This window comes from Artemia sp. Qi Xiang Cuo, chromosome 13, assembly GCF_049724085.1.
Source record: "Artemia sp. Qi Xiang Cuo chromosome 13, ASM4972408v1, whole genome shotgun sequence".
In the NCBI taxonomy this organism is placed as follows: domain Eukaryota; kingdom Metazoa; phylum Arthropoda; class Branchiopoda; order Anostraca; family Artemiidae; genus Artemia; species Artemia sp. Qi Xiang Cuo.
The window spans coordinates 48,895,176-48,913,984 of NC_142806.1; the positions used below are offsets into that span (position 1 = coordinate 48,895,176).

The 18,809-nt window shown below is 35.7% G+C and overlaps 2 protein-coding genes across 6 annotated transcripts in view; both read right to left on the reverse strand.

The window, feature by feature from the left end:
- LOC148945363 (putative protein phosphatase 2C T23F11.1) overlaps positions 1–12,152 on the reverse strand; it is a 54,004-nt gene extending 41,852 nt beyond the window's left edge. The window contains exons 1-2 of one of the 2 annotated variants that reach the window (XM_089099563.1): positions 11,999–12,152; positions 508–713 (exon numbers count right to left, since the gene is read on the reverse strand). In XM_089099563.1, coding sequence (XP_088955689.1) covers positions 508–694 — 187 coding nt within the window. In that variant the 5' untranslated portion in view covers positions 695–713; positions 11,999–12,152. Of the gene's footprint in view, positions 1–507; positions 714–11,921 lie in introns of both variants that reach the window. The other variant, XM_089099564.1, reaches the window with a different exon arrangement.
- A 6,229-nt stretch (positions 12,153–18,381) lies between these two features.
- The window catches only part of Tfb1 (transcription factor B1), a 74,915-nt gene continuing 74,487 nt past the window's right edge, over positions 18,382–18,809 (reverse strand). For 3 of the 4 annotated variants that reach the window (XM_089098623.1, XM_089098622.1, XM_089098624.1), the window contains exon 11: positions 18,382–18,572. In XM_089098623.1, coding sequence (XP_088954749.1) covers positions 18,459–18,572 — 114 coding nt within the window. In that variant the 3' untranslated portion in view covers positions 18,382–18,458. The remainder of the gene's footprint in view (positions 18,573–18,809) is intronic. The other variant, XM_089098625.1, reaches the window with a different exon arrangement.

Genomic DNA, 18,809 nt, shown 5'->3' on the forward strand with positions numbered 1-18,809 from the left:
ATATGCCCTAGAATGCTTCATAGCAATGTCTTAGAAACTGTCATCCACCACTAGCATGGTTTTCAAAGTAAGCGAGATCAATTAAATCATTTTGTGAGAAAAAAAATAGAGAAGTAGAATTTCTCCCCTCAAAACTGAAGGCAAATACAGTACCATAAATATCAGATTTTGAGAAAAAAAAATATTAAAAAAAATATATTTTGGGATTCCCCTTCCATCCCTAGATTTTTTTTCTTCATTTATGAAATATTTAGCGGCTTCAAGCACGTCAAGAGTTCTTGATATGGCGCATGCCTTTACCAGTAATCGGAGATTGTATTGATACCCCCCCCCCCATTTCCGCCTTCAAGTGATCACAGAAATATCTATACCGATACGTATGTTCTCACAGCAAACGAATTTATTCTAGGTACTTTGTGAGTCAAAAGGGGGTGAGTAGAAACTTAAGACATTTGAATAGGACACTCTATGCACAAAATAAAAACATATTTAAAAATCTAAATTTACCCCCGTGTCCGTCGTATACACCAAAGAAAGCAGCTGATTCGTCATCGGGAAGAGAAACTAGATGAGTGTGAGCATCTTCCATTGTATTCCTCCATCCTTGCATGGAACTAATACCAACTTTTAATTGTGCTGATTGACAAGCTGAAGTTTCCTTTAAAGTTACTGGCTCCGAAAGTATTTGACCCATTTTGTAATACAGAATTTGCCTAAAAGAGATATTTTGTTTCATTAGTACTTGCATTGTCTTCCCTAAACAATTATAAATAGAGATACATACATCCTGGTTGTTTGGGGGAGTGGGGGGGGGGGAGATGAGTTAGAAAAATCCTCTATTTGAGGGGATGAGGCTCAAACAGACAGAAGAAATCTCCCCCTCCCCCTGTGAGTAGATTAACTAGAGGAGATACTCGAACTCTTCAATGGGAGCCCTATTTTGTCAATGTTAGCAACTCGAAAACTGTGCAATGATTAGAGACACCACTCTAGTGTTGTCTAGACCAAAGGAAATTTATATATATATATATATATATATATATATATATATATATATATATATATATATATATATATATATATATATATATATATATATATATATATATATATAAAAAACTCTGGTTATGGTCATCCAATCCAATAACCCCATCCGGAGTTTTATGGCCATGACTAGGATTCAAAAGTTATTGGAGGGCAATAAGCCCCCTCCCGTGCCATCGCTTTGCCTCAAATACATCTGATAAAAATCTTGAGATAGTCATATTGTTCAAAATGGGCTAAGGTCAAATAACGCCTCTCAAGAGGACATGACCTCTACGACCCCTGGGTCAAGGGCTGTAAGTTGTGCAGGGTTTGTTTTTTTAGGAAAGAGGGTTGTCAAAAGGAATGGAGGAAAGATCACCTGGGAGCATTAAGTAGAGACTTCCAGGGCATGTTGAGGGGGGAGGAGGGTTAGCAAGTGAATTGAGAGCAACTTATGATATAACAAGAAGCGACTAGTCGATTCGGAATTGATTGTGCCACTAGACATGTCCTCCTGTATACTTTTTTTTATGTGCAAATATTAAACTTACATCATCATTTTAACTGTAATTTCTTTACATTGTTTCAAAGCTACTTTTCTTTTTGTAAGGTTTTACTGAATAAAATTTGTTCAGTAATCACTTCAACTCATTAAGATATCCATTTGAAGCTTAAAATTACCGTGATGAGTATATATATAAGCGTGAGCGTGGCCTCGCTCTATTTTTTTCCTTTTTTTGAAATCTGTCAATAAACTGAAAATTTTCTTCGAAATGCTGTACAAAAGAGGTTTTTCGGCCGGTGTGCTCTCTCTTATTCACGACGTTTTTTTTTCTGCAGTTTGTTCCCTTCCACACAAGATTATCCTGGCTCTTGCGTCCCATAACTCCCCCTTGATATATTTAGGCAATAATCGTACAATACTAAAACTAAATCTGTATTACAACAGCTAACATTCAGAATTAGGTAAAATAACAAGTTGCAGTGTTATCGTAATCTCAGAGGAGATCATGACTAAGCGTCTTCTATATTAAGCACACTGATTGCATCATGGACTAAAGTGACCGAGACAGCTTTAATGGTCTGTTTCCAGGTCAAAAGAAAAATATGTTTTTATTACACGCTTTTAGTTAAAATAAACGTGTTTTATAACACGTTTTTAATTAAAAGATAGGTAGGGGCCAACCTTTGTTCGTTTGCAATTTTAAACTTCCACAGTCTTTTTTCTCCGACTTGAGAAATTTGAAATAACAAGGCGAGAATACCACAATCACATGATCGTCTAATTAATTGATTAATCTAAAAAAAAACAAAGTTTTTCCAAGGGAAGTAAAGAGCGAAGTTGAAACTTAAAACGGACAAAAGTTATTACTTCATAGTTTGTCTAATATATATATCACTCCAACTAGTACAAATAAACCAAAAAATATGCTTCCCTATGCTTTAAGGATTACAGAAAAACACCGCTTTACTGAAAACACAAAAATAAAGTATTAAAAACTGCATTATTGATTTAGGAGTGAAAAGAGAGAAGCCTGACAACAACAAACTAATCTATAAAGCTTTTCATAGTCTTACACTAGATGCGACATCAGTATCTTTCCATGTACAATTAAAATTATCTTAAAAACATAAGCGTAGAATTAAATATTTTTTTAATAACCGCAAAGTAATTGAACAGCATACAGATTTTTGGATTGATTTATCAGGTAGCATTTTTGAATAATATTCAATAAGCTATAATATCAATCGTTATTAATAAACAATCTTCAAATGTAAGAAATATGCTTTTGTATTACTTTAAATGAAGATCGAATAAGACATAATATGAACTCTGAAAATATAGTTATTTTTATCTAAATAACAGTGAATTTTAAGATGTGACACCAATTCAAAAAATAGTATGTAGTCTTAATCCTAATGATAGCAAGATCGATTTACTTCGTACGTGCATACAAATTAATGATAACACATCCTTTTTAAAACCAAAAGGACCGATAGGCATTGAAATGAGCAACCGTGCAGAAGTTATACCAAATTAAACGACAAAAAAAAACGAAGCAACAATCACAAAATGAATTGTTGTTTATCTTAAAAGGGATTGATCCTAAAGGGGATTGATAATAGTTTTATTCTGTAAAAAGTGTCCTTAATTGGTTTGTTTTTACTATACCAAAACTCCTATATTATTGCGTCTTTCCAATGACGTACTGGATCTCGAAAATCCTTGAAGCATAGGAAAACATAATTCATTTGGTTTTTGTTTTTAATAATTTTACTGATATATATTAGCATGATTACAAAACAATACTTTTGTTTGTTTCATGTTTCAATGTTACTCCTTGATTCCCTTGGAAAAACTATTTTTTAGATTAATCTTTGCTCGTTTTTTATTCAAATTTAATGTAAAAACAACCCTGCCATGATCTTTTTTATTTATACGGAATAATTTCTGTTCGTTTTAAGTTTTAATGTCATTCCCTAGTTTCACTTGAAAACTTATGAAGCTGTTTAAAGGCGCATTTAGAAGCTTATATTTATGCCTAGTCACTTTTATAAATTTGACTTGATAGCAGATTCCCATAAAGTGCACTTTCTGTTTTTCCACCCATTTTTTTCAAATGAAAAAAGTGCCTTTTTCAATGAAATAACCAAAAAAAGGTGTTTTTCAAAACCTAGGCAGGGGCAAAAAATAAGGAGGCAATGACGTCCCTCCTCCTAAATTACCGTCATTAGAACTAGCACACAGGCTTCATCGCAGAGTGAAGTTTGAAGGTTTAATTCAAAAATGTTGATCATTCAAGCTTAATTTTCGGTAGATTTTTAATTTTAGTTAATTTGTTTTCGCAATAATCTTTTACTTTTAAGATGAGTAGAAGATTTATGAAACGTACACAGGGGGTTTGGAAGGGGGAGTATATGTGAAAGGTTCTTATAAACCTCCAGTTAAGGGCTTTGGACCATAATAGTTGCAATGGTACTGTCTTATGCTTCCAAACTCTTCCACTTAAGATGTTGCACCAAAAGTGCAGTTCTTATTGCTATATGGCACCTATAGATGGTAAAATTGATAAAAATCACGTAAATATGAGTAATAGCTCTCAAATGAGTCTTCCCGGGATATGCTTGGGAAAATGAGTGCATCACATTTGCAAAAATAGTGGATTATATAAAAAGTAATGATAAGAAGGGACAAACCATGATTTGAAAAAAAAAATCCAAGAAGGAATCAAACGCATCATAATCGAATTTGAAGTCCAGCGCTATACTAAGAGAACCACGCCTCTAATAATATAATTTAATATATTGGTGTTTTTAGGACTAATTGCGTAGCTTATTAAGGGGGCCTGGAGGAGGAACCTGCGGGAGGCGTTCTTGCACCTCGAGTTAAGGGTTTTGGATCATAATTATTACAAACATACCGTTTTATACTTTCAAGATTTTCCACTTAAGAAGTGGCACCAAAAATGTTGTTTTCAGTGCTATATCTAACTTATGAATTATAGAATTGATAAAAGCCCGTAGATATGAGCAAACGTTTTCAAATGAGCCACTAAACATCACTCTAAGAAGTTCTGGTAGCCACTAGCCCCAGCTTTTCCACTTCTGACATGGCACAAAAAGTGCCGTTTTTAATACCATTTGAAACTTGCAAATGGCGGAATTTATAGGAAGAACATAAATATGAGCAATATTTTGTATATGAGCCGTCAAAAATCTATCTACGATGTTCTGGTTGCCCGCTAGCTCCACCCCTTGAGAAATGGCATAAAGTGCCCTTTTTTGTGCCATATGCCACTTGCGGATCGTGGAGTTTATATAAACCACGTACATATGAGAAATAGCTTTTGAATGAGCTCTTAAACATCTCTCTGTAGTGTTCTAGTATCCTGTTATGCCTGGAAAAAAAGAAGAAAAAAAGACTATTTTAATGTTTTTTAGCTTATAATCACTATGGACTGTGGTTCGCTCTTTACTAGGTTGTAGCTAATGCTTTAACTATGACAAGGAGTTCATTGCGAGTTCTCCGGGAAACTAGTTCATATTGAAATCTGTGAAATCTAATAGATGGTAGAATTTGTAAAAAGCTGGTAAATATAAGCACTAGCATATAATTGAGCCATTGAATATTTATTTATGATGGTTTGGTTGACTGCTAATGTTTCAGCAGCTTTCTGGTGAACAGATGATTTTTGAAGCTTACCAAGGGGTCTGGAAGGGGAGGGTACGGGAAGGGTTCTTGTAAACCTCCAGTTAAAGGTTCTGGAACATAACTATTACAATAGTACCTGTTTTGTACTTCGGAGCTTTTCCACTTATGAAGTGGCACCAAAAGTGTTGTTTTCAGTGCTATATCGCAATTACTACTGTTAGACTCTGAAAAAAAAAAAAAAAAAAGCACGTTGACATTAGCAATAGCTTTGAAATAAGCCATTAATCATAACTCTTATTAGTTCAGCTAGCCCAATAGCCTCGGCTTTTCTACTTGTGACATGATACAAAGTGCCGTTTTTAGTGCCATCTGGAAATTTTATATGGTGGAATTTAGGTCTATAAAAGCAATGTAGATATGAGCAATGTCTTTTATCTGAGCTATAAAAAATATATCTACGATGTTATGGTAGCCCACTAGTGCCACCACTTGAGAAATGGCATAAAGTGCCCTCTTAGTGGCATATGGCGCTTTCAGATGGCAGAGTTTGTAAACAGCACGTAGATATAAGAAATAGCTTTTGAATGAGTTACTAAGCATTTCTCTATGATGTTCTGGTGACCCGCTAGGCATGGAGAAAAAAAAAACAGAAAAAAAGGGAGACAGATCAGTGCTGTAGAAACTTCAAAAGTGGCTCATCCGATTGGAAATTCAAAGGGCTAGTGCCCTTTTTAATAGTTGAAAGTGATTGGAGGGCAACTAACTGCCCTCTCACGCCCACCATTCCCCCAATCACATCCAATCAAAATTTTGGGATTGCCATTTTGTTCAACGTAGTTGAAAGGTCCGGAAATTATGTTATTGAGGATGAACCCCCCCCCCCCCACAGCTCTCAGGGCAAGGGTTGTAAGTTATGTTCTTGGGGCATATAAGGTTTTTACAGAAAGCGTTGTCATAGAAACTTAAAAAAGGGCTCAGACAATTGGAAATTGAAAGGGCTAGTGCACTTTTATAGTTGAAAGTGATTGGAGGGAAACTAACCCCCTTCAGATGCCCACCATTTTCCCAAACACATCCAATCTGTACTTTGCGATAGCCATTTTTATCAATGTAGTTTTAAGTTCTGGAAATTAGGTCTTTGAGGATGATAACCCCCTCAGAGCCCTCGGGGCAAGGGTTGTAAGTTATACCTTGGGGGCATATGAAGTTTTTATAGAAAGCATTGTTGTAGAAACTTCAAAAAGGGATTTGATTGGAAATCGAAAGGGCTAGTGCCCTTTTTAAGTCAAAAGTAATTGAAGGGCAACTAATCCCCCTCTCACGCCCACCGTCTCCCCAAACACATCCAATCAAAATCTTGAGATAGCAATTTTGTTCAATGTAGTTGAAAGTTCTGGAAATTAGGTCTTTGAGGATGATAAACCCCCAACACCCCTCAGGGTAAGGATTGTAAGTTATGCCCTTGGGGCATATAATGTTTTTATAGAAAGAGTTGTTGTAGTAACTTCAAAAAAGGCTCATTCGATTAGATTGAAAAGGCTAGTGCCCTTTTTAATAGTAGAAAGTGATTGGAGGGCAATAAAACCTGTCTTATACCCACCATTTCCTCAAACACCATTTCCAATCAAAATTTGAAGATAGCCATTTTTTTCAACATAGTTGAAAGTTCTGGATATTATGTCTTTGAGGATGGGCTCATTTTATTGGAAATTGAAAGTGCTAGTTCCCTTTTTAATAGTTAAAATCGCTTGGAGGGTAACTAACCCCCCTCTCATGTCCAACATTTTCCCAAACACATCCAATCAAAATTTTGAGATAGATATTTTGCTCAATGTATTTTCAAGTTTATAAAATTAGGTCCTTGGGGATGACAACCCCCCACAAACCCAAGGGCAGGGGTTGTAAGTTATGCCCTGGGGGCATATAAGGTTTTTTTTATAGAGTGTTGTTGTAGAAACTTCAAAAAGGACTCATTCAATTGTAAATTGAAAGGACTAGTGCCCTTTTTAATATTCGAAAGTGATTAGAAGGCAATGAACCCCCCTCTCATGCCCATAATTTCCCCAAAAACATGCAATTAAAATTTTGTCAAAAGCAATTGGAGGGCAAATGCCCCCCCCCCCACATCCCATTATTTCCCCAAACACTTCCGGTCAAAATTTTGATATAGCCATTTTGTTGAACGTAGTTGAAGGGCTTTAAAATTATGTCTTTCAGTATGACAACCCCCCCCCCCACAACCGTCAGGGCTAAGTTTGTAGCTTACGCCCACGTGGCATATAAGGCTTTTGTAGGAAGCGTTGTCGTAAAAACTTCAAAACGGTCTATTTCAATTGGAAATTGAGAGGGCTATTGCCCTTTTCAATAGTTGAAATTACTCAGATGGAGAATTCCACCCCACACCCATCATTTCCTCAAACATTTTGATATAACCATTTTGTACAACATAGTTGAAAGGTCTGTAAATTATGTCTTTGAGGATGATAACCCTCCCCCCTCCATAGCTCTCAGGAAAAGGGTCCTCAGTTATGCCCTTGGGGCATATAAGGTTCTTACAGTAAGTTTTTTCATAGAAGCTTCAAAAAGGGCTGATTCAATTAAAAATTGAGAGGAATAGTGCCTTTTTTATTAGTCAAAAGTGATTAGAGGGCAAAAGCACCCCCCCCCCACATCCATCATTTCCCTAAACACTTCCAATCAAAATTTTGAGATAGCCATTTTGTTCAGCGTATTTGAAAGATCTAGAAATTATGTCTTTGAGGATAACAAATCCCTGAGCCCTCAGGGCAAGGATTGTAAGTTATGCCCTAGGGACATATATGGTTTTTATAGAAAGCATGATCATATAAACTTCAGAGGGGGTTCATTGGATTGGTAATTAGATGTTCTAGTGCTCTTTTTAAGAGTCAAAGTGATCAGAGGGCAGGTATCCCCTGTCCACACACACATGTTGTTAGTTTTGGTTAGATTTGTAAGACTGATGCTGTCATATGCAGTAGTGGTTTAGGCTGACTTGATTCACAGTATGAACCACAATCAGGATACTAAGGTTTGCATGCCTAATGATAACATCAGCACAACATGGAATCAAGCTCATCCAGGGATTTCAACCCATTTAAAATTTTCTGATGCAGAAGCAAAGACAGCAAATACACTGGCCCAAAGATAGCAGATGCAAAATAGGAAAAACAGAAGCTGTGTCAACACCTACAATTTATTGATGCTTTAAGTGCAAGGAACTCCAGATGCCCAAGGATACTACTACTACTAACAATTTAGCACAGCACCAAGCCACCCGAGGCCAACACAGCTACGCACACTCCTCCATCTTAATCTATTCAAAGCCTCCCTCTTTACACCCTCCCGGGATGTTCCCATTTCCCTTAAATGTTTCTTTATGGCATTCTTCCACCCCACTTGCAGACATCCTGCTATCTGTTTAGCCCTAGACAGTTGGCACAAAAGGACATCTTTGGATAATATTATCTATTCACTAAAACCTGAAAGGTAGTTTCCATAATGTCATTAAGGATAGGAATTAAACTAACCGCAGATGGAGCTGCTTCAAAGTAAAATTACAGTCTGTTGTATTGAAAACTTTATAGAAAACTAGGTACTAGACTAGTATACTAGTACTAGACTAGTACTAGACTAGACCAAAGCACTCCTGATTTTGACAAGGAGATAATCAGCTATCATCCTGGAGAATTTGCTACAGTTTTTCAGGTTGAAATGTTTGAAATAGAGCTGGCAGCTACAAAGCTGGTGCAAAAGGAAACTGTAGAAAAATACAGATATATATTAATCAATTATTTTCTTAAAAGTCTTTCTTATTCAATTTTTTTGCAACAGCTTGTTTGTTTAAACAAATACATGCCAACATCACTGACAAAAGAAGTTCTATTTTGTTGTCTTGTAACCAAAACGAAAAATTAGACAACAGAAATCAATACAACCAGGATTGTTTCCTTAATTTTTTCTGTAAATGGGGGTTCCCTTGGCCCTGTCTAAATGTCTTGAAATTTTTAAGCAGGTTAGGAAAAAGAAAATGGGATCTTTCATATCAAGAATTAAAACAACCAATTTTTTTCCCCAGAATTTGATGTCCAAATTAAGGTTGCATTGGTCTAGTCTACTTACCCTGAAAGTTTATCTTGGTCACAGAAAATAGAAATTGGCCTTTTCAGGAATATCAATAATCAGTACAGCTTGTTTTTGTTTATTTATAAATATATATATATATATATATATATATATATATATATATATATATATATATATATATATATATATATATATATATATATATATATATTATGTTATTCTCTTAAGTTGATGCTGCCCAGTAAGATATAAGCCAATCAGATATAAAATAAATTTGAGTCTTTTGGGGCATCACAAATACAATCCAGCAAATTGTTTTCAATAGTTTTGTGTTTGTCAAGGTCTTCTTGTACCTGTTTAAATACCCTGCAAGTTTAAGCCAATCAGAGGAACAAAATTGGTCCAATCCAGAAGTCATGTATCAATACAACTTAACTTCAACCTGTTTTGTCTTCATTAAAGTATACCCAGCCCTTTCTATATGTCATGTAAGTTTTGAGCTTACCAGAGATTAAAGGAAAATAAGGTGGATTTTTGGGCATCACAAGACAATACTGCCCAAAATCAGCTTAAAATTATTATCTTTATAATCTATGTTTGCTTACCTAGATTAAAATTATGTCTCAAATGCTTACTTGCATGGCTTTTTTGCATGTAAGGCTTAGAATTGGGAGTGAGGTATAAGTTCAGTTTTGAATTGTTAGTACATCCAAATTACTTACATGCAAAATTCATGAATTTCTTAGAAAATTTTTTTGGCCCTTTTAGGGGGATTTTGCTCTCAAACTAACATTGTTTTATATAAGATTCCACTTAGCCTAGAGACCTGTTCTCAGACTGATCAATAAAAACAAGGTGTTTAGCCTATTTCTATGCCCCTTAATAGTAAATTTGCTGTGCTTGACCATATCTAAAGGAAAAATGCTACCAAAAGAAAATTAGCATTATTATATTCCTTATTTTATGCTCTTTCCAAAAATCATAATACAACTTTCTGACAATACAACCTACCCTCACCCCCTGCCAATGGTCCCACATATAGCCTAGTACAAAATAATATATTTCTTTGTTGTAGATCATCCCATGATACATCATGTCTTCTTTGTTAAAATGGGTTTGCTGCATTATTGACCAATGAAAACCACTCTGTCAGGAGGGGGAGGGGTGTACTGTCAGAAAAGTGATTGTCAAAATACTGGGAAAGAGAATACAATAAAGAATTTGATGTTAGGCTACAACTTCTATTTTATTAGCATTCTTTCTTTAGATGTAATGAACCATAGCATACTTACCCTTTGAACACACTACTTCCCCTCCAAATAAAAATATGTTTTCCTTTTAACCACAGCAATGACTACTGAAAGTTTCAAACCAATTCAAAAAATTAGGTCTTTTATTTTGGCTGCAATTTAAAATGGGCAGTGCTTGCAAACTAAAGCTTTTGTGAACACTAGGGTCTACTTGGCCAGAGCCTTATGGTTTTAAGATTCAAGCTGTTGAGGAAAAACATTAACCTACTTGGGTTGGACATCCACCACATGGCTAATATGAGAGTAAAGTTCATTTGTGATGCAAATGGATGTTATATATACATTGAGGATGTAATTCTAGGTATATATTTGCACATTGGGGGGGTGGGGGGGGGTATATATTTGGTGAATATATAGGTTCTAAGAAATTCATGAATTTCTTAGAAAAACTGGAAAATAAGGAAAGAAGTGAAGATAAAGGCTCTCCCCCTGCAAAATGTGTTAGCTAGGATTATTCTGCATATTGGCCTATGGAGTAAGAATTGTTTTCTTAATGTTTCCTTATGTCCAGCTGGACTCCTAGGCTTAAAATACTGGTTGGTTGGTTGGCTAATTCAAAGATTTTGTATATATATACACTGTCAAATTAGCCATCTGGTGGTATCCCACTTGGGTCTAGTCCTTTTCAGAGCTGTATTTTCAGGTGAACTAGCCTAATAGCCTAGGCCTATTGCTTTTCACTTTTTTATTATTTTGAAAATTTCCTTGACCATAAATTTAAGTGGTGTATGTTTCAAGTTGTGCTAAGGAACAAGGACTTGAGCCCTTTTCAGGGAGCCCCTTTCCCCAGATCTAGGCTAGTCCTTGTTTGGCTGTAGATCCATTCCCAGTAAAGTTCTACAAAATCATATTATTGAGTTAGGAATAAAGTGAATACATCATTCGATGCCTTTTTTATGCTGATTAAAAATATAATAATCATTTCTATCAGAAATGAATTTCAGCCCCCTCCCCCCCTATAGGATATAGGCTATACCTAACCTAACCCTGAATTGGCATATATAGGGGGGGGGGCTGAAATTCATTTCCGATAGAAATGCTTATTAGATTAGTAAATCAGCATAAAAAAGGTATCCAATGGTGTGTTCACTTTAGTCGTGACTCAATAGCCTAATATGATTTCATAGAACTTTACCCCATTCCCAGCCATTTGATTTGCCTAAATTTTCATTACAGTACTGTATATAGTTCGAAATAGCCTAATCAAAACAGTGCTAAGCCTACACTAGTTTCTAAGACAAGGTAACACTTAGCCTAGCTTCTAGACTATGCTAGAGCTTAATACTTTCCTCTAGATACATAGCAGAGAAATGCATGAGAATACCTACTTAGAAGAAATAAGCTAACTTCAGCCAGAAAACAAATAAGGTTATTAAAAAACGTTCAAGAATTAAAATCAACCCACTAAATCATCATTTTTCTGTGCCCATTATTCGATAATTTCATATACATAAATATTGGCTACAACAGTAGAGACAAGTTGATATAGTTGTAACCATGTCCTAAATATACTTCAACACTGATTATTTTCACTTGCAGAAATTTCCTTAATCAGCTGCTAAATTAATAATCACAAAATACTATGCAATATGCCTAAGGCAAAAAAAGTAGATCAGTTTTCGCGCTCTGATATAGCGAATTTGGCTCGTTAATATACTTGTACATATGAGCGAAATTACAAATTATGAAGACCCTATGAACATGAGGTGCTCTGCACATTTAAGAGATATTTTTAATTTCTCCTGTTGAAATTTCCCCATCCCACAGTACTTGAAACAAAATATCATCTTCTTTCTTTTAAGTCTTGTTCCAATTTTGTTACATGAAAACAATTTTAGCTTTAATCAGTTAGCATATTGGCCATTTGTATTTTGCCTTTTCAAGCCTTAGTACGTTGCGGAAAAGATTCCCAGATAGAGGTGATTTAATTTACTTATAAAATGTAGAACACTGGCCTTAACCCTGCATTAAACTTTGCTATTAAAAAAACAGCTTGTCACTGAAGGTGCTACAGCCAGCCATTTCACTTTGAATCGTCTGGAGCGTCTGTGAAGAAACTTTCAAGGGTTTCAGAATATATTTGCAATATTCAGTAGCAAGACTTACATAGAGAGATGAATGAACTAGATGTAGAAGATAGTTGAAGCAAAAATTACTCCCAGAAATCAACCGGTTGTGATCGAACTGGGTGGTCCAACAAAGATGTGCTGAGAAATTGATTCCTGTGAGACAGACTTCATCAACTGTCTTGATGCCTTTATTTTTAAAGATGAGATGAAGGTGTATAATTTACGATATAGGAATAAGAAGCTCCTTTTTTCTTACTGCATTAAAAACAATTTCCCCAGATTTAGATTATTTTCAACCTCAATGAAATACATTTGAAGGGATAAGGAAGTTTGTCGGGGTCTTCGTTTTTTGAGATGACATCATGAGTTTTTGTGCAATCAGCGATGTAATGTAGAAGTTTTTTAAGACTCTGCGCTATGCTGTTGATATTTTAAGTAAACAAGCGAAATCGACGACTTTTTTTTCTTTTCTTTAAGCCTCAGATTCTATTCGACAATAAAAGGACAGTTTACTTTTAATAATGCTCTTCCTGAATTAGTGTCTAAATAAACAAGACAAGAAGAAGCAGATTTTCTCAATATATCTCTGCAGATTTGAAGACGTGCACATTTTTCTCTCGATTTAGATTCAAACTAAAAAGCATTATAGCCTTCTAGAATTATATTCACCAATTTTTAGAATAGTAAATGGCACTAGACGAGATCAGCACCTTTTGTGGATTAGTTTATGTAAATCCTTCTATTTTTTCACCATCATCAGTAATTGCAAATTATTTAGAAAAAATTTTTACTTTTTGCACTCAAATAACAAAAACTTAACTTTATGTTGAGAGAGAGGCCACTCTTTCTCTTAAGATACGAAAGGTGTCTTCGCTAGTCTTACATTCAATAGTGGAACAAACACAAAAACTTATATTCATGGTTTAAAAAACACAGAAATTTATATTCGTAGTATAACTCTGAAACAACCAAAAGAAAAATATTAGAGAATTGCCGTTTTCAGATAGGAATGGACTTAAGATGCGTCTAAGAACGAAAAGTTTTCATTTTGATGTCCTTCGTTAAATAATTACAAGACAACACGTTAGATGCTGTTAATGACATCTGCTGACACACTGAATTGTTTCCCTAGAAACCCCTGTAAGGGTCATAATTCTTTGATAAGTTTAATTGGAAGTTTTCAAGCCTTCAGGTTTATGCAGTGGTACTAGGAGGGGGGGGGGCATTCTTGGCATTTTCATTGAAAAATACTTTTTGTTGTATTACCTTTTTTAAATACCTTTTTTTCTGTATTTCATAGAAAAAGTTCCAAAACTCTTCCCACGCTTCCCGGTACTTTCCCTTTTGTTTATTCATTTTCATCGTTCAATGAGCACACAATGACGAAAATCTGGTGCTTCCCAAAACTTCTCCGTAGATAATTTCGGAGACCAGACTGCCTTTCCATGACGATAAATAAAAGTTCAAATAGAGATAAAATCCTTTTAATAGTCACTGCTTATATGAGGCCACAATGACGAAAATCCGATACTTCCCTAAAAACTTCATAGATTTGAAACAATCAAAAGAAAAACAATAGACAATCGTCGTTTTAAGGTATAAATGGACCTAAATAGGGTCTAAGAGGCAAAATTATTTTCATTTTGATGTCCTTGTTTAAATATTTACAAGGTGACACATTGACGGCATTAACGATGACAGACTTAATTGTTTTTCTAGGCAGCGCAATTGCGCCGCCTAAGTAAAGAACGATGTTGGCACAATGTATTATTTATTTATTTTTTCCTTAGGCCAGGACACTTCGTAGCGAAGGCGTTGTTGTAGAAACTTCGAAAAGAACTTATTCGATTGGAAAATTGGAATGGCTAGTGCCGCATTTAATAGTCAAAAGTAATTGGAAGGCAACTAACACCCCTTCCACGCCCACCATTTCCCCAAACACATCCAATGAAAATTTTAAGAGGGCCATTTCGTTCAATGTAGTTGATTTCCAGATAGAAATTATATTTTTGAGGAGGACACTCTCCCCAAAGCCCTCAGGGCAAGGGTTGCAAGTTATGCCCTGGGGGCATATAAGGTTTTACAAAATGCTTTGTCGTAGAAGCTTCAAAAAGGGCTCATTCGATTGGAAATTCAAAAGGCTACTGCCCTTTTTAATAGTCGAAAGTGATTTGAGGGCAACTAACCCCCCTCTTAGGTTCACTTTGTCCCCAAACACATACACTCAAAACTTTTAAATAGCCATTTTGTTCAACGTAGTTGAAAGATTTGGAAATTTAGGTATTTAAGGGTGACACCCCCCCCACAGCCCTCAGGGCAAGGTCTGTAAGTTATGCCCTTGGGTCATACCATTTCCCAAACACATCCAATCAAAAATTTTGAGATATCTATTTTGTTCAATTTAGCTGAAAGTTCTGGAAATTAGGTCTTTGAGTATGACGCAAACGCACACAAACACGCAAAAGCAAACGCGCAACACACACACACACATCCACACAATCTTAGATATTGAGTGCCAACTCCATACCAAACCATACCAAACTACATTAAGCACAATATGCATGCTAAAGCACAAACAATCCTCAACACATTTCATCAAATGATTGATACAGTCAAACCAACACTCGCTCTTAATTTAAATCGGAAAATAACAAAAAATCTCAACAATGAAGCCAAAATTAAAACGATCATACGTTACCATAAATGATCGTGTTTTTTTTTTTTTTTTTGCTTTTAAGGAAATCAATTTTCTATTATGCTATTAGAAGCAGATCATTCCAGAACCTTTTCATAGAGATTGATATTTCGGCGGATGTCATGCCAGTACTTTTCTCTCAAGATAAATCATGCTACTCTGCCCTTCTGTGGATTTAACATTTTTTACTGACCGGTCGGTTAAATTGACCCCCCCCCCCACATATGATAATTAGGAGAAAAATCCTTCTAGAAAACACAAAAACTAACATGTCCTTTTTGGGTGTGTTTTAACCCTGTGATCCTCTTCGCCCTAAGAGCTAGATATGCGTTGACAAATTTTTGCGTATTTAGCATTTTCCAGGCTTCTTCTTGTTCCATATTTTGTCTAAAATAACGGATAAAATTTGATTTCAATCTGTTCTGCTGTCCTATTCTGATGATTTTCCCTGTACTAAAGACATACAAACATAATTTGACAAACAACGAAAGAGAACAGAGTAAAATGTGATCTTTCTCTGTTTTTATTACTTTCTGAAACAAACAGAAAGTTCTAAAGTTCCTAAGAGTCCCTAGTAAAAAATACTCAAAATCCACATCCCATCTCCTGTAAATTTCCCGTTAATCTTCTGAACAAAAATTTTACCGCCTTTTAACTTTGACACATTTTTAAAGTGGAAATAGTACAACTTGATGTCAATTAAGACACCGCAAAAAACACAATTCGTTCGCAGGTTAATTTGACTTCAAACAGTTCTTATAGGGACAATTTTTGAGTAGAAAGATAACTCATGCTGTATATTTTTATAATTCTTGTGTGTATGAACACCAATTGGAGGGGTGCATGAAATAATGTATCTTTTTTTCCATACAATAGAGATTATAACTCATATAGAAGCTTAAAGTAGAAAAATGTTTTGGTGAATCAATAAGAAATTGTTTACTATCTTCTCCTCTCTCAAACGCAAAAATGGAAGTCCCCTTGCCCGATCCTTTCCACAACCTTTAAGTTTTAACTTCAATTCCAAAGCCGTTTTCAAAATTTTGCAGATATACCAATTCTATGGTCTCGGAAAACACAGTGTCTTTTGATTTACCTTTGCCTTTTCCCCTCAGTCAAAATGTGATGTCCTCTTATCCCCATCCCTAAGACTCCCTGGAAGTTTAAATTGACCCCAAAAGCCATTTCCGAGGTACTGCAGACTATTTGAAAAATCTGGTGTACATACTGTCTTTTGATGTACTCGGATACGCGTGCTATTTCCAGAATATACGCTTGGAAAACCCTGGGCTTCTTAGTCTAGCAAACAACCCGTAAGAGCTCGCAGCCGATAAAAAACCAAGACCACCTTTTCTGCCATAACTATCTGTGAGCAATGGGTAATCTAAGCAATTTAATGCCAATGCTCTGGGCTTTGGGGGTGATGTCGATATCTTTTGAAGTTTTGGAACAAAAAAAACAACTAAACTATATAAAATTTTGATCTATTATCAGACGGGTTACGGTGGGGGGAAGAGGATGAATAGCAGAAAAGTCTGCGGGAGGGATGCTGGTTTCCCTCAAATCCTTCTTAGACCTTAAATAGGGCACTAGAACTTTCAATGTCAATTCAAATGATCCCTGTCCCAAGCTTTTACGAAAACCCCTTCGATACGAAATGGCAAAGGAACATTTTTTGGCCCTTCGTTGGGCCCATTTTATGAAAAACTAGTTTACTTTGGATTTTTCCTTCTGCACTGGGGTACCCTTAGCCGAGGGACCTAAATATTTAAGTTTCGAGCCAATCTAAAAAAACAAAAAAAAAAAAATCGTGCCCCTTTTCGTATTTGGGCAAGAGGGAATACAAAATTTGGGGGGACAATATATCGATATGTTTTTTAAAATAAGTTCCTCTTGGCCCATAGGCTGATGGCTGTAAATTTCAAACCAATCAGGGACATCCAGTCTTTTGGCCTATTTCAGGGGCTTCTATCCCTTACCACATAAAAAATGTTTGATCCTTTTACTTGGGATCTATCCTTATTAGATGTTCAAGCCAAGGGACCGTAAGTTTCCTTATATAGGGGTTTCGGACAAGGCGGTTCTAATGGTGTACTTTTTGTTTTGTTCTGACTCCTTTTTTAGGGGCTATAGGTATTTATATTTCTTAACATTGGACGTGATCGTCTCTTACTAGGTTGCTAGCTACCGCTGAAACCCGGATAAGAGCCAATCATACACCCAATATCAAACAAATCCCCCTTTTCCGTTATAAAACAATTGATAATTTGTATTATTTATGGCCCTTTTCCCAGGGGCTGTGGGAGTCATGCCATCCCAGGTGGCATGTTTATTGGACCTTTTCACTATTTTGAAAAATGGCTATCTTAAGTGAGCCCCCTTCCAAGATTCTATGACCACCATTCAATGAGATGTACCCGAGAAAATCTTTTTGTCTTCGTTAGACCTGTTTTTGGGGGACCTATATTCTCTTTTCGATTTTTCCTTCTGCGTTGAGGTACCATTCGTTTAAGGATTTAATTACATAAGTTTTGAGCCGATCCGAAAAAACACAATCCTGTCCAATATGCCCTGGAGGCACAATTATTGGACCTTTTGACCATTTTTAACAAAATGGCTATCTTAAAATTTTGATCAGACATCTTTGGAGGTTCCGTGGGGGAGGGGGAGGGGATCAGCAAAAAAGAGCACAAGAGGGGGGGGGGGCTGGTTGGTCTTCAATCATTTTTGACTCTTAAAAGGGCATTAGAACTTTCAATTTCCAATCGTATGAGCCCCTCTAAAGCTTCTAAGGCCACCAATTCTGTATGAAGTGGTTCAGCAAAAAAAGTAAAAAAAGAGACCACTGCTCTTTACTACAGCCAATACTAGAGCGCTGACTCTGATAGCTTTTCTCTGGTTGTTACGAAACAAACCAGTCTGTTTGTCCAGTGTTACGAAACAAACCAGGAAAAAGGTCAAGAACTTTTCAATTGGTTAAAGCCCTTCTTTGCAACACAACTTGGAAGCTACTTTGAATTTCAAACGAATTTTGTCACTTTTATTGGAAATATATAAATATCACAATGGAAAAACTCAATTTGGCCTAAAACAGTTAAGTCCTATTTTTGACGCGTTTCCTGCCATCGCTTATATTTCCTGTTTGCTATATGCAAGAGACATTGTAGATGACGAGTAATATTTGCTGCATCGGCGATTTCTCGTTGAGTTTTCTGCTAAAATAAGAGGAAAACAATAAATTAATATTTTATAGATACAAATTAATTCAAATAATCAAATTAATAAGGAATTAAACCTATATCGGAGACACTTGAATAGCTGAATCCAGACTCAATACCAAGGAAACTTTCCGGCTGGACATGAATTCATTTAGTCTACAGCTTTGTTGCTAATGAGTTAATAAATTTCTGTTTATAACAAAAATCCCACAAGAGGCCAAAAAACATACAAGT